Source organism: Aedes albopictus, chromosome 2, assembly GCF_035046485.1.
Source record: "Aedes albopictus strain Foshan chromosome 2, AalbF5, whole genome shotgun sequence".
Classification (NCBI taxonomy): domain Eukaryota; kingdom Metazoa; phylum Arthropoda; class Insecta; order Diptera; family Culicidae; genus Aedes; species Aedes albopictus.
The window spans coordinates 174,540,197-174,557,474 of NC_085137.1; the positions used below are offsets into that span (position 1 = coordinate 174,540,197).

A 17,278-nucleotide genomic window follows, 5' to 3' on the forward strand; every position below is an offset into this window, starting at 1 on the left:
AAAAGCAAAAATCCATGGAAAATTATTCTGGCAATTCCATTTTCAGATTCCTTTCTGCTTGGAAGAAAAAATCTTTCTTAAAGTTAAGTTAAATTGTCGTAAAAGTTGCCTATGGGTCATTCCACGCCAAGTGACCGACCGCTTGCAATCGACCATCACGGATTTGAACCAAATTTGGCTGAAACATTTGTTTAGATGGAAAAAGAAAAAATCCAAATTTTGGTGCCGATCGGATCACCCCTCGGCCCGTGGCAGCACCCCTCGTTTTGGCCGATATGAAAATTATCCTCTCTTTCTTTTATTTTTATCATTGAAACGATTGCACCTACACATTTTCGACGTTTGGCATTTTTAAAGGAAATCGTTCAGGGAATCCAGAAAAAAATTTTTTTTTGTACAGTGTTGCCAGATATAATATTTTTCAATTTTAAAACTTAAAATCGATTTTTCTCAAAATACGTATATTTTGATTTTAAAAATTTTGATTCCATCGTGTTTATCAGACGTTTTTCTATCGAAAAAGCTTAACTCCCCAAAGTAATTTGCGTCGTTCCTGAGATATAGCGTTTTTAAGAAAACATATTCATTTTTTTCATATAAGGTATCATATAAAATCAGATGCAGTTTATAAATTCCGTAAAAAAAAACATTGTTCGATGCCATATAATCACGTTTTGTGCTGATTTGAACAATATCGAGTATAAAAAAGATTAAAAAAATTGTGACAGTGTTGCCAGTTTACCTTTTTTATTATACCATGAAACCTAACCTTCAAGTGTTTGACAATGTACAGGTTATTCTGAAAATGCGCACCATGTGTGTTGAGAGATGTGTGAACAGGATAAAAACAATACACATCTTCTCTAACGACCCTGCTGTTGACCTTTTCTTCACAGATAAACAGACGTAACACCTAGAAAAATTTTCGCGAAAATCCATCGCCTAGTTCACACTAGGTGAAACGTCTAACGCTTAGAAAAATGATGTGCGCACCTCTGGTTGTGAAAGCTACAACTATAAAGGTTTTAAAAGATCGTTAAAACCGTGGTCGTTGGATTTTTTTCCAATGTTACGTCTGTTTGTCTGTGTTTTCTTGTTTATGGTCCTATCTGACAAAATGACCCGATAATTGACAGTCATTGTTAGTTTGATAGTTAGCAATAAAAAAAATGGTTTATTGGAAAAGATGAGGATAAATTGTTAAAATATAAAATGTATCTATTGTGAAATTCATTTCAATTGTCATTTTATTCATTTCCACGATGTTGTAAATGGAAGTGTTGCCACACATGTCATTTTTATTGTAAACATCTAATTTACACGAAAGCTTTCGTAAATAGATAACACCAAATAAAAACAAATGATTTCTGTTTTTATGCATAACGAGCACATTTGGCAACACTGCATGAGTATGAGCATAGATGGCAACACAATTCATAATTGCTACTCCATGGTTAATCGCAGCGAACGATTGTCGCTTTAGTTTGTGTGTTTGCTTATCAGCGACGACAGCAGCCACTTCGATCACTCACCAGCATTCTTCACCATTCGCCATTCATTCATTCGCTTGCGATCAAAACTGCGACGAACGGCAACGAATATCCATGTCAAGCAACTTGCGCATGGCTTTCCACTGGTGATGGAGTTACGTGCTTGATCACGACAATCCGTTTGCTGCATCTTTCTCGATTCGATCCAGCAAAAAGGAGTGAATATGAATGGAGTGAGGCGAATATACCGATCCTTAATATGATACTATACATTGTCGATCTGGGAGTCATCTATAATTGATCGAACAATCGATTTGATTTATCGGAATTAACATTCGCGTACAACCAATCTCTTTTCCATGCAAAAAAAGCCTAAGAAAAGTAGGCTCTAGGGAGCAAACGCCACTAATCCATTTCACTCAGAAATTTTTGTTCATTCTTCGCCACGAAGAACAAACAAAAACTCATACCATATGCAATCACATCAATAGACAACACAATACCCAACACTGTTCTTCACTTCTCTGCCTGGGACAATAAAAGACATGATCTATTATTCGGCAATCCAGTAAGAGTAAACGCAATACCCGCACCTATTGTTTGCGTTTCCGCTAAATACTAGCATACTTGGCAACACTGCCGTAAAAATCAATCAAAAGATATTTTTACAGGGATTTTTATAAGGAGTTGGACCTTCGAATATAAACTAAAAATACTGAAGTCTGAGCTACCAGTTGCGCGACGATGCGTAGTTTCTAATATTATCTAATTCCAAAGGATATCATACTTTATATTTTATCATATTCCATATTATCAGGTTCAGCTTCTGAAATTAGCTGTGGGTCATTGAATGTAGTTATATCGAAATTACATTTTCAGCACTGTTGCTTATAAATATACTCATCAAATGTTTCCTGAATATATTTTACGTCGATGTTGCCAAATGTACTAAACCTAAATAAAAAAATACTTTTGGCTTGTGTGGTGACGAGTGTCTTCACTCGTTCACCTTAATACAATGCACTCGCGCGCATTCATGCTCCTTCGTGGATACACATCAGCCGACCGACTGTGCGCAGCACAACAGAAGATTAGTCAGTCTAATATACACACTCGCGCTTGCCAGACGCGGCTACCACAAGTGGCGACGAGGATGAAAAGTAAAATCAAGTTCTACCGCGTAAGGTTCGCGTTTTTTATTCGTTTTTGATTGATATGATATGTGCTTATATTTTGTGTTAGTATATCGCAAAGTGACTGAGCAATTTTGTTGCATTGGAGCGAAAAAAAAACATGTGATTGGAATACAATCGAGAAAAAAAATGGTATTTATTGGTGAAAAATGCAAATAGATCGGAAAGAAATGAAAAAAATATAATAATTTAAAAAAAAATCAATCGTGAAAAGTGAAGAAAGAAGGCTAATAGTGTGAAGAGTTTTGATTTTCCAGCAGGCGAAAAATGAAAGCAACGATGTGACGCCGCTTGTAGCGTGGGTGCTTTGTGCAGGAAAAAAGTGTTGACCTTGAGTCATTGTTCGATGCGCGCGGCATGGAGGAGTGTTTTACAGTGAATGTGCTAGTGAGCAACCACGGGGGATCAATGTAACACAGATCGTGCAAATGTGTGTCTGTTTCTGCTGGATGAAGGTGGAAATTGGAATTACTGCAAAATGCGGTGATGTTGTGGTACGGTGATGCCGTGGAAGAACACAGTGAGTATATGCATTGTAGCATCGGCGTTGCTCCAGATGCACTGGCGCGATGAAGGATGTGTGCTGTTTTTGTTACTGAGAGGTATGTAGGTATTATCAATTTGGTTGATCTCGTATCTAAAGTGATAGAAAGGTGCAATGGAAAACAATCTAATTTTGTGAACGCCCATTATTGCACCAAAATCTTTGAAGACATCGTGATTAAATTCACTACTGATAAAAGATAGTACTTTGAAATATTGTGATTAAATTCACTTCTGGTATTATAAAATCTTTTTATTGAGTGCTGCTATGTTAATATAAAAAAAATGCCATTCTTCAAGTTTCCAGCACCTATTGAACCGTGTTGTTCTCTGTATAGTTCAAGAATAACGAAATGTACACAACGTTTCTTTTTCTTTTTCTTCTAACTCGCAGGGATTTAGTCGCTTGTTTATTGAAAACACCAATTGGATAAGCATGTGCGTAGTACATTTGATGTAGAATGAGTTTCTTATAAGCCGCAGTTTATTTTACAATCCATAGAATGCATAAATTCCACTGATGGTAGAAAAAAAAACAACTAATTTCGATATCTGCCGTTGGGTTTGACGCTTTCGGTTTGTTGCGGATGGTGCATTCTAGCTACCAATGCACACATACGGTTGAAAATTATCATGCCATCCACAAATATAAAAAAGGCCCAGACTTTAAGACAATCGTACCCAGTTTAATAAACTTTCAACGTTTCATGACACTATTTTGATGTTGAACTTAATTCAACAAATACTCCATAAAGTCCATAATTTAGTTCAAGTGACCAGCGGTTTTTTTATGCAGTTTGTTCAAAGCTAGAGGTTGTATGTAGAGGTTGATTGCATCAACGGATTTCAATAGACCTCACCAAGTAATCGCGATATTTCTGATGAATTTTCCTCACCTTCCGAATGTTGTCCATGTCATGTATTTAAACATTTTGATGGAGTTTATCGTAAGTACATAGTTGGTTTGTGAGTAGATTCACGAGAAGTGCGTGAAGGATATTGTGATTGGATTCACTGAACACATATGGAAGGTATTTGTGATTAAGATAATGAGAAGAACGTGACACATTGAGAGGACTGTGATTAAATTCACTAAGAGCAAGACGATGTTGTGATTAAGCTCACTTGAAAACCACGGATAGGTAACAGTCATGTGATTAAATTCACTAACAATGTGGTGAAATCGGCTAATTGAGTCACTGAGAGAGCTCATGGGACCAACTGTGATTAAATTCACTGACTGACCGCCTGAGTACATAAAGAATTGTGATTAAATTCACTTACATGCAGAAGGAGAAAGAAGTGTATTGAATAAAGAGTACAACAGAGATATTTGAGTTCACGGAGGATGAGGGAACACATATAAGCTATGAGGCTGGGAGAGGGGCTGTTCAGCGAGATCCTGCCGAGAGAGTCTTGGTTCAAGTTTTGGTCCCATGGAAGATCTTTTTATTTTTTCGCTCACCTGAGACATGCATTATTTCTTGATATCTGCTACGCGAGTGTAAATGGTAAAGCGAAACACTGAGGTGGCCAGCGTCAAAGGGAGAAATAAACATGGAAGATAGTGATTTCACAGGCTGGCATCAGGAAAAGGGCAGAATTGTTTTTCATATCATATCTTGGTTTGAATTTTAGGTGGTGCTTTTTTGATAGAGGATGTTATCAGGATAACCATACCATTAAGGGGCCACTTGTAATGAAATTAGCGTAGTTTGTTCCTTTGCTACGTAGGTAGCCGGACAGAGTTTTGGGTATACATTGTTTCTCCCATGTATTGTCCTGGTAGTTGCTTCGTTTCGACGGTTTAACGAGAAAAGGATTAAACAGTTCCATGGATCAAACTGGATATATGATTGCTTCAAATGTGAAATTAGTGTCAAGTCCAAGAACGCGTATTTTGTTCCAGACTGGTACCACGGTGTACAACATTTAGAAGGTGAAAAAAAATTCCGAAAGGCTGACACTTCTTGATGACATAAATCAAATCGTTGAAAGACGTGAACAAAATGATCTAATACATCAATTTGATCAACGTAAAAGGACGATAAGAACGACGACATGTTTACGTCGGGAATTTGTGTGTACATAGTACTGCATGTCTTGTGATCTTCTATGAGTGTTGATATAGGATCCTAGGATATTGCTCAATCCAAATGCATGTGTTGTAGTGACTTGTTTCCATATTCCATGTGTTAAGAATTTATGAGTACTTTCAAAACATTTTGTTTTGTTCTCCCATATATAGATTTCTTGCATTAGGTTTCGTGAGACTTTTCTGAACAACTCAATATGATGGTACAGGCTCACATCTTTATTGATGAAGTACTCTGCTTGACAATTGCTTCAGTCAGAGTGAGAGCTGATGGAGTTAAGTGATATTGTTCTGCAGTTGAAACGAATTTGACAGCGGTCTGATCAAGGATGTGTTCACACAAAGTGAGCTCTGCCCCTGGGAGATGTCCGTTTGTAGCCTAAGGTATTCAATGGGTCTGTTAGGTTTGATGCGCAATATTGTTACATATTAGACAAGTGTTCCAAGTTTGAATGCAAGGAGTGATTTGATTAAGTGGAGTGAGTTTTTGCTTGAAGCCGCGTTGTTTGGAGTTGTTGTACCAAACAGTGTCCAGGACTCTGTTAGGAATGTGATTAGTTGTACCGGTCCTATGATCGAAGCAGTGGATGAGCGAGTGTTCGGCAAGACTTAATCGTAGTTTCCTTGGACTTCTTAAGTGTGGAGTGTCTCCGCATTCAGTTGCAAGTTTGTCATTTTAGGGAGATCTCAGGTGGTGTAAAGGTGGTCGAGCACTTACTTGACTGAGAAGCAGACGATGTCCTAGTTGGTGCGTTGCGCCTTGAGGAGGATTTGAGACGTTCAGGTGTAGGTCGGTGCAACATGGTGAGGACTTGTGATTAAATTCACTGGAAGCGTGCTGTTGTGATTAAATTCACTGAGGGTGTTCAAGAAGCAGTGGATTCGATTACAAGAATCCATTATGGAGGATGGTAAATGTGGTAATTAAATTTACAGGGATGAACATCCGTTCTACCTAAGGATGTCTTGAGGAAGAAATACAGTAAAGCGAGATAATTGGATTGGTTCTACTGCGAGAAGGTGTGTTTCGGAAGGTCGGGTTACAAAGTGCATGGTGGTGCTGCAGAGTTGTGCTGAAATGAGATCTAGCAGCATACTTTGGGTGATCAACATGAGAGCTGCACTGCAGTGGTCACATATTAGAAGAGTGACTATCGGAAGAGGTGTTCAATGGGAAAGCAAAATATGACGTTATTTTCATGCCAGGCTGCTCACATGAAAGATTTTTGCGATTGCAAAGAATATTCGAAGTATCATGGTCGTACGGTTGGGTTCGATTTACGTGTTGATGTTTTTGCATATACAAGAGAACATTCAGTGCAACTGAAAGCGTTTGACTAGGACAAATGAAGAACAGACTCACAATTCAAAGATAACTAATAATAAGTAATTGTTCGTTGAAAGGAGAAGACTTTCGAGGAAGTCGAACTTATAGATAATATGCGTGTGTTAAAGTATAGTGAACCTATGATGAGTAAGGGGAGCAACTGCTCTGCCATGGTAAAATACCTTTAGAGTAGTTTAACACTATGTGGTCATGGTTATTTGCGTAATCATTGGTCAGATGCTGATTGGTGTTTAGACAGGAGAGTGCCACGGTGCCACATTTTGATAAGTCGTACAAGGCCGGCCGATTGTGTCCTTGATTAGGGGACACACTTCATTATATGGGGGGAGAGACGGAGCCGGTCTGCAGAAACTTGAAAGCATTGGTCTGGCAGCAGCGTCATGATTACCTGAAGGATGGTGGCGTGCGGATCAAGGGAATCATAGGAAATTCATGGAGTACTAGTAGGTGTACTTTATTCATGGAGTGTGGCATCGAATCACTACATTAAATTCATGATTATCCCATATGGCGTTAAGACGATTCTGACACTCGACGTTTCAAGGTTCATTCGGACTTTAGAGAACTCTAAGCCAATGCGCAAATTCAGATTATAGAAAGGGGGATGTGGTGACGAGTGTCTTCACTCGTTCACCTTAATACAATGCACTCGCGCGCATTCATGCTCCTTCGTGGATACACATCAGCCGACCGACTGTGCGCAGCACAACAGAAGATTAGTCAGTCTAATATACACACTCGCGCTTGCCAGACGCGGCTACCACAGCTTGTTAACTAGATTTTATACTAATGTTCTAGTAAAATTAAGATTTCTACAATAAATATTACAAATTTGGCAGCACTTCTGTTCAGATAATGTTAAAATATATGAAATTTGTTTAGAATTGATGATCTCAATCTCAGATATATTTTTTTAGTTCAACAGGTTATGCTGGTCCATTACGATAGACTCATAATTGATGAACTGGCAACACTGTAACATTTTTTAATCCTTTTTATACTTGATATTTTTCAAATCAACACAAAACGTCTTTGTATGGCATCGAACATTTTTTTTTGCGAAATTCATAAACTGCACCTGATTTAATATGATACTCTATATGAAAAAAATGAATATTTTTTCTTAAAAACGCTATATCTCAGGAACGACGCACTTTGGGGAGTTAAGCTTTTTCGATAGAAAAATGTCTGATAAACACGATGGAATCAAAATTTTTAAAATCAAAATATACGTATTTTGAGAAAAATCGATTTTTAGTTTTAAAATTGAAAAATATTATATCTGGCAACACTGTACCAAAAAAATAATATTTTTTCTGGATTTCCTGAACGATTTCCTTTAAAAAAGCCGAAGGTCAAAAATATGTAGGTGCAATCGTTTCAATGATAAAATTAAAAGAAAGAGAGGATAATTTTCATATCGGCCAAAACGAGGGGTGCTGCCACGGGCCGAGGGGTGATCCGATCGGCACCAAAATTTGGATTCTTTCTTTTTCCATCTAAACAAATGTTTCAGCCAAATTTGGTTCAAATCCGTGATGGTCGGTTGCAAGTTTTCACATTTTCTCGGTCACTTCATATGGAATGACCCCTATGGAATTTAAAAAAATAAAGGAATTACCGGAGGAATTAAAAAAAAATATATCGGAAACAATTAACCATCAAATATTTGAAGAAGTTTCCAAACAGTTAAAAAAAAATCCCTCAATGAATTACTGAAGTTTTCGGAGCAATGAACATAAAAATAATAAAATTCAATGGCATTACACAAGGAATCTCAATAAAATTGCCAAGAAAAATCTCAATGGCGTTGCAAAAATAATTCCCAAAACAACTTCCACATGATTTTGCAATGGAGTAACTAAAAATATTGTCAAAGAAGTTGCCGTTGAAAATTTCTTTCTTTTTGTAAAATTTAATTTATTTGCTAGTTACTGAACAAATTCAAATAAAAACTACCGAAAAATTGTCATTTTCGAAAAAGTTTGTTAATTTCTTTTTAAAAAAATCTTTTACAAATTGCCGAAGAAATCTCGAAAGGAATTATTAAGGGATTTTTTTTACTGAAATAACCGAAGCAATTCGTAAACAAAAAATGTGTAAATAAATTATCAAAGGAACGAAAAGAATATTCCGAAAAAAAAATCACAAGAATTCACAATGTTGGAAATAATCATTGAACAAAATTACAATCTTCACCTTGAAAAAAATATGGTAAAATCAAAAATATTTGAGGTAAATTCAAACATATTGTCAATTTGTTCAGGCCACAAAAATAAAACTTTTTCTACAAATCCAACGTCTGCTTCAAAATGCAATCCATGTTTCAAATAAACATGCATCTTTTAGTCATTTCTGACAGGTTATGTCGGAAATAAATGTAAATTTTTTTGTTTTGTATGGCAGGTCGGCCCTACGCGTCGGAATGTATATTGTGGGAAATTTTTAGGAATGGCCAATAGAATTCTAGACTCTAGAGAATACCCAGCTCCTTTAGGGGTGGAGAATTGGGCCAGTTATTCCAGTGATTGTTCTAAAAATTGTTTCGAGCTTTTGTCACATGATAAAATGCTTGAATGAAAATTCAAACAAACCTTCGTTTAAACTACGGAAAATATGATAAATCCTAGTTCAACCTACAATTGGACAAGTTTGGTATTCAAGAAATTTTTGCTTCCAATAACAAAAATTTACTTGTTACTTGTGATGTTTGGCGCTAATTTAACTTTATGAGGTGCAAAGCTGAAGAGAAATGGTATTCCATCTATATTGTACCACCTCGCCTCGGTGTTGTGGTGAGCTTTCATCGTTGTCGGATAGATTGCCCGCCTCCATGGAGCTCATGGAGGAGCTTCACCGCACCTACTGTAGTTGGATGTTGATGAAGTGGATAGTATACAGTACACCGACCGCGCCGGGTTATAAAGCGCAAACAAATTACCTCGTCGTTAAATTGCGTGCAATGAAGCTATTGGTCGTGTAGCAAATGCCGTACTCGGTTAGCGTCTGATCCGAGCGGATGTACTCGAGATTGTTCTGGCTTCGTACCCGCAGCTCGTGATCATCCCGCCGGGTAAGGTCCTGTGTTAGGTTGGCGATAAGTAGCATGTAATCCTTTGGCGTTATTCGAAGCATTTGAAGGATGCGCTGCAGGAAAACCGGATGGATTGTGTTATGGATCAGTTATTTTGTGTTCAAAATGAAAATTGTAATGAATGAAACAAAAAAGATGAATAGCGTTGGATGCAGCACTCTTCCAAGTAAAACCAAGCAGCGGAAACTGCATATCTAGCATGCCGAAAAAGCATGTTTCTTTTCACTATTTCAATAATAATTCCTTAGCCCATTTTTTTTGGGCTGCGGCATGGGATTTCGAATCAATATGCATGTTTAATTATTTTTACTTACATCCACGTTGTCGGAACCTTTGATGTCTTCAAAGTTTATATAGGTTGAGTTTGCCAATGATTCGATAAACTCAAACATTTCCACTTTTTCTTCATCATTCAATAAAGATCGACTGGAATTAAAATAGAGAAATAGTATAATGAATCAATTATAAATTTGATAAAATTATAATGTTATTATCAATAAAGTAATCAATTGTTTTATATTTAAATGAATTCGGATAAAGTGAATGCACTATTTGCGCGAAAAGTGAGTGAGTGAACCGCTTGAGCAATTCCAGAAGGAACTTCTGTAAATGGATACTTTAAGAACCAATTTCTGAAGATGTCTCTGCTGAAATTTCTGAAGTAATTCCAGGAATTTTGAAAAAAATCTTGAAAGATATAGGCCGGAGTCGGGTTCTTACGCTTCCAAAAATAATATCTTGGAAACGTCAACATCCGAAATTTTGAGTGATGTTTAATTAAAGTTAGCTTGACAACATGTCAAAATTTCAGCTTTCTAGAGCATTGCGTTTCCGAAATATATATTTAAGAAGCACCAGAACACGACTCCGGATAATAGAGTCTGACCTGTATTTCCGAAAGTATCACTGAAGAAAGTTTAAAAGGAATTGGAAAAATCTGAAGAAAATTCAAAAAGAATTTCTGAAAAAAAACAGGAATATTTTAAGAATCCATAAATGGATTTCCTGATAAAAAAAAAATCCAGAAGGAATACCCGAAGAAACACCTGGAAACCCCTGGTGGAATAACATAACAAAACCTCTTGAGATATTTTTGGGAAAAAAGTTCTGGAGAAATTCCCTAATAAAAATCCTAAACAATTTTTTAAATGAACTCCTGGAGGAATCCGTAGAGAAATTTCTAGAGATACGTTTGGAGGAAATCCTTGAAGAATTTCTGAGAGAATACGTAGAGGAATATCCTGCAGAATTTCTGATGAAATCTCTGTGTGAATTTCTGCAGGAATCTCTGTAAGAATGTATTCCAGCCTTTTTTTAAGAATCCTTTTAAGAATATCTGACAGAATCTGTATAAAAATTTCTGAAGGAATCCTTGGAGGATTTTCTAAGAATTTCTTAAGAAGGAGGGAGGATTTTCCAAGATTTTTTTTAAAAAAATCTGAAGAAAGCTTGAAAGGGGACATCCATAAAGTACGTCACGCTTAGAGGGGGGAGGGGGGTTCTGAAAAGTGTGACAAGCAATGTATTAAGTATAGGAAAACCCCGTACGAGGGGGGAGGGGGGTTTAAAAATTCCTATTTTTAGCGTGACGTACTAAATGGATGCTCCCAAAATGTCTTTAATAATCTCTTGTAGAATTTCTAAAGCAATTATTGGAGAAATTTATTTAGGATGGATTTCAGCCAGGGACCATGAAAGACTAATCGAAAAATCAGTGGAAGTTTATTAAGTAATCCTTGGAGAAATTTGTAAACAAAACACTGGAGGAAAATCTGGAGATGTTTGTGAAAAAAATATTAGTCGAGCCAAGGGAGATTTTCTGAAAGAATTCCTCAAAAAAATTGTGATAGAACCGTTAGTGCAGTTTCTATAGGAATCTCTGCAGAAAATTCTCGAATGAATTTCACACATTTTTTTCCAAAGAAATCCCAGAAAGATTATCTGGCATACATTCAGCGTTTCAAAACAATAAATCCCTGGAGCAATTTCCAAAGCAAATCTCGGAGAAAGTTTCGGAATAAATCCTTGGAAGATCGTTTGAGAGTATTCTTGAAGGATATTCCGAAGTATTTTTCGGGGAAAAAAATCTAGAAAAGTCCCGAAAAAATAGAAAAATAGGGAACATTTGTAAAGGATTTTCTAAAGAAATCCCGGGAGGATTTTCTGCAGAAACGCATGCACGACATTCTCACACAACTCTTTGTAAAACTTCTGGGGAAGCATACCTAGTAAAATTTCTGGAGCAATTGGAAGTTGCTGTGGGAATTTCTGGTGAAATCTTTTAAAGAATTTTCAAAGTAATCCCAGTATAAATTTTTGAAGGAATTTTTGAAATATTTTCTGAAAATTCTGAAATAGTTTCTGAAGGCATCGTTGAAAGTTTTTTTTTAAGGAATCTCTGGAGAGTTTCTGAACGAATGTCTAAAAAAATTCTGATTGAATCTCTAAATGAATGTTTGAATTCCTGGTGGATTTTTTTCTCAAATTCATGGATAGGGTTTGGAAACAAAATGGAGGAATTTTAGAAGTAAATCATGCAAGATGCTTTGAAAGAATTCTTTGTGGAATTTGTAGAATAAAATGAATTTCTAAACAAGAAAATTTGCGAATGAATATATGAAACATTTCAATAAAAATATTGTTAGAAAGATTTAAAAAAAAAATCTTAAGAAATTTTTGGTAGATGTTCTAAAAGAATCTCTAAATAATTCTCCAATCGAATGCCTGGTGAAATTTCTGAATAAACATCCAGAAGAATTTCTGTAGTAATCCCTTGGCAAATTTGTCAAACAATCTCTGAAATTTGAAGTTAAAACAATATTTCAACTCTCTCGTGAAGTTAAAACAATATTTCAACTCTGTACGATACAATAGAATATAGTAATAATTATGTATATACATAATTGTATGTAGTCTACGAACGGTTGACGAAATATATGAATTAAAAAAGAAATGATTTGTGAAAAGTTCTGGAGAATCTGGTGAAGCAATTCATGTCAGATTCACTAAAAGAATTCTTTGTGACACTTCTAGAGGAACACAAGGAAGATTTTCTGAAATAATCTGAAACATTATTCTTTGATTTGAGAAGTTTTCTTCGGAGACCTGAGTTCACTTACATTTATTTAACACCGCATAATTGCAACAAAAGGCGTCCGAGCAAATAGTGGTTATTACCTACTATACTCGTACAGAAAGATCAGCTTGTCATCTCTTAATTCCCGAAGGAACTCCTTGAGGAATTTCAGAAGGAACCCTGGAAGAATTTCCGGAGCAATTCGTAAAGAAATTGCAGGGTAAATAAATCCTCGGAGACATTTTCAAAGGAATCCCTGAATGAATTTCTGAACTTTTTTAATGTTTTGGTGCATTATACAGGGGGTGGCCAAAATGTTTGGGATAGGCAGCTTTTTTTTTCTCTCACAAAAAAATTCAACATGCTGTAACTTTTTATAGATTGCATCAAACATTTTTGAATTTTTACTGTTTGTCAACCTATTATATGTGCATCAATAATGGTACAAATTTGAGCTCGATTGGTTAACCTTTCGCGAAGTTAGAAACGTTCTGGTAAAACACTATTTTTTGACAACTAATTTTGAACCGTCATATCTCGGAAACCAGTGAACCAAATTGAATGAAATTATTAACATTCATCAATAATTATTGATATTTGATACGACGTTATAAAATGTAATATTTTTTCGAGAAATATCCAAAAAGTGTCTATTGATGATAACTTTTTCAACCTTCAAGAAGTACCCATGTTTTAATAACTTTTAAAACATTAATATATTGTTGATAAACGTTCAAAATTTCATTCAATTCGGTTCACTGGTTTCTAAGATATGACAGTTCAAACATTAGTTGTTTAAAAATAATGTTTTACGAGAACGATTCTAGCTTTGCGAAAGATTAACTAAAAGAGCTTAAAGTTGTACCAATGATGCACATATAATACGTTGACAAACAGTCAAAATTTGAGATTTTTTTATGCACTTTATGAGAAATTACAGCATGTTGATTTTTTTTGTGAGAGAAAAAAAAAAGTTGCCATTCTCAAACATTTTGGCCACCCCCTGTACAATTTACGTTATTGTGTATGTCCGTCCATTGCTAAAAATATTGTCTTTTGGACCAACCATACATATTTTTGGAGACAAAATATTTTATTTCGATCGTAACAAGCTAGCGAGATAGTGGTTTATTCGTTATTTAGCGGGAATTACTTATATATGCTAAAAACTCCTTTTATCGAAAACTCAGATTTCATGCAGTTTTTATATGTTTTGGTGTACAATTTAAATAAGGACAACATTAAAAAAAAAGCTTCAATTTAATGTAAAATTCGATTTTATGGATATTTTAAAAACTGAGATGAACCGGGCTGTAAATCTCATAAATAAAGACATTAAAAAAATATTTTGAAAATTGAAATGTCCACTAAATCATGGTATACCTGTACTCCGCTTTTTTCATGCAGTTTTGGCTTCTGTTTGTATTGTTAAACACTCTGTTTGGTTCCATGCTGCAGCATTATCGCCCGCTTTGTATTCTTCTTCGAAATTTATTTTACGGTTTTCGCCGACTTGTTTCGGATCATATTATTTTAGGAAGCACCAGGGCCCGGCTCCGGATAATCGAGTCCGACCTCCCAACAAACATTATTGCTGTACAATTAATGAATAAACCGCTCTTAAGCTTGGTTTTAAAATTTTTAGCTGTTATTCAGCTACCATTGTTACTTGGGCTGTACCTCAATTTATAGGGTAAAATGTGTGATTTTCTGCTTTTTTACTGCAAGCAATTATTTTTTAAAGCAATCAAAGTATGAATTGACCAATCAACACCTATGTAAATTAACGGTTTAAGTCAAATATTTCATTTTACCAAATCAAATTTTATAGTTTTAAGCATTTCAAGTTAGGTACTGAACAGTAAACATGTATGCAAGTTTTGGAAACTTAATTGTACGGCAAATATTGTACTCACCATAAAATGCTAAAAATGATCAAATTTGTTTTGGTAAAACGAAATATTTGGCATAATTCATTACTTTAGATGTTAACTAACCAATTAACACTTTGATTGCTTTAAAAAATATTTCTATGCTTCATGGTTTGCAGTTAAAAAAAGTCCAAAATTTTACCCTATAAGTTGAGGCATAACTTAAAATTGTGATGTGCTGGAGCAAATCTAAGCCCGGACTCGGATTCAGCGACCCAAAATATGTCAGAGATACATAAGTTCGCTTTTGAGACCAAAAAATGTTTAATGGCCTGTAAAATTATCCTGTTCTCCAATTTAATTTATTAGGGTTTTGTTCAAATACCTCAATTACCTTAACATTCACAACATGGCTAATGTGAGCGATACTTGTTTTGCTGACTACACATGATATATTTCTGCTTATATTTAACTAGAGGCAAGGTTCAATTAATCATTCAATTTGCATTAACTTTGCAAATACGAATGATTCTTTAGCTTTTCTGACTGTTTTTAATTTATTGTGTAACCTCAAATCGAATTATCTCTCCTGATTTTCAACCAGGTAGAATAAATTAGAAGCTCATCCCCTCTAAAGTATACGTTTATATATAGGGTGGGGCGGGGCAAGATGGGTCAGTGCCATTTTTGGCCACATTACTTATGTTTTGTTTATGCTAATAATGTTGTTAGATGATCAGCATAAATATACAAAAGTTTGGGGCATTGATTGAAAAATTATTCACTCTAATTGGAAATGAAAAATAAAATGGTTTTTAGCCATTTTTCTTATGCGATACATTCCATATAATCTCCATATAAACGGCCGCGGGGCAAGATGGGTCACCTTCAATTTTGAACGTATTTTTATAGCATTTAAAGTTATTTATTTTTTATCTCAAGACTATCTCATAATTGACTTTAATCGGAATGAACACTCAAAATTATAACATAAAATTATGATAAATTTTTAGTGAAAACATCGATTTTCAAATCGCCTTAGGACCACTCAAATCGTAAAGTTTTTCATATTCCAAATAAATCTATAAAACTTTTACTAGTAGCTCTTGTTTACTCAGTATGAATATGGAGCATATATGAATGCGGAGCAAATCTTATATTTTGACGTTTTTCGTTGAGAAAATGTGAATTACTTAAAAAGTGACCCATATTGCCCCGATCTTTTTTCACGGCGCAAAATTGATCACTTTTTAATGAACAACTTTAGCATTTTAGCATAGCTAACTAGTGTATTAAAGAGTAGCGGACGAATACGAACCAATACGATTTGTATTTACAAAGTTATAACGATTCAACCTTAGGCGACCCATCTTGCCCCGCCCCACCCTAAACGGAAAACCAACAGAAGCAACCATAATGTTGTTTCAATTGTTTTTTTCTCTACTTCGAGCCACTTCTGGATGGTTATTGCCCGATTTTCCGCTCATTTGGCCGAACGGTTGGTTCATAACTTCAGCAGAGCAATGTCGTAAATCTTTCACAAATCTCCCCAGCCAGGGAGGAAACGGGAGTGTACATAGCTTAAGTAGCCTCCATTCCAGAGTCCAGACCGCCACCGTCCGTTGTCGGTTGGATGGGTCAGTTAGTGACCCATATTTTTATTGGTGGCTACGTAGATGGCGGAAATACATCAGAACGCAGTTGAATTAATGTCGTAAACTTTTTCACTATTGCATTATAACTGCAACTTTTTCTGCGGTAGTGGTCTTTTGCTTGCTTCTATGCATACTTTAAAACAGTTTTATTGCTACAGAGTGCAAAACCTCTCCTGGTCAATTTAACCGGAAGGTAGCTTTAGACATAAAAGTCCAAACACGAATATACTTACGTAGCAAACTGGTCGAACAGGTCCCGATCAATCCGATCCATTGGGCAAATAGTTAAACTCGGCAGAGAAATATTCCAATAGTAGTGATCTTTCTCGATTGCCACTACCGTACTCTTGGTGAGAAATCTTTCCCAGGACTGCAAACTCAAAGTTACGCAAAAGTACAACGATATAACGATTAGAACCATCCATAATATCCTGAAAAATAAAAATTAACGTTTTAAAGAATTTTTTACGTTCCACTTGTTATATTTTACAGCTAACTTTTCGAACAAATGAAGCAGAGATTTCCCTAGATACGTTATACCGTGCAATGCTCCGTGGGAGAAAAATACATCGAAGAAGATTTCAACTGGGCGTAAAATTGTTCTGATTACACTCGGTTGATTGTTTGTTTTTTTAGTTTCCATTTTTCCTCCCATCGTAGAATGACTAGGTATATATTTTATCAAAATTTTCAATACATCTGCTTCGACCGAATGCAAACAATACAATTAAAAACCTCAGAAATTGCCATTTAATGCGAACCCATTCCCATATCATATGGACACGATCCGGATGCCAGTTTCAAGTGGTTGCGTGAAAATTAGTTCGATAATTGTGCAACAGTACAATTCTCTGCCATTAATATTGCATTCTCGATGTTTAAATTGTAATTTATTCATAATAGCATGTTATAT

The 17,278-nt window shown here is 35.5% G+C and overlaps 1 protein-coding gene across 1 annotated transcript in view; it reads right to left on the reverse strand.

Annotated features, from left to right (window-relative positions):
* LOC109418499 (sodium channel protein Nach) overlaps positions 1-17,061 on the reverse strand; it is a 38,516-nt gene extending 21,455 nt beyond the window's left edge. The window contains exons 1-4 of the mRNA XM_062850736.1: positions 16,863-17,061; positions 16,599-16,796; positions 10,078-10,189; positions 9,611-9,816 (exon numbers count right to left, since the gene is read on the reverse strand). Of these exons, the coding sequence (XP_062706720.1) occupies positions 9,611-9,816; positions 10,078-10,189; positions 16,599-16,796; positions 16,863-17,020 (674 nt within the window). The 5' untranslated portion in view covers positions 17,021-17,061. The remainder of the gene's footprint in view (positions 1-9,610; positions 9,817-10,077; positions 10,190-16,598; positions 16,797-16,862) is intronic.
* Positions 17,062-17,278: the final 217 nt, after the last annotated feature.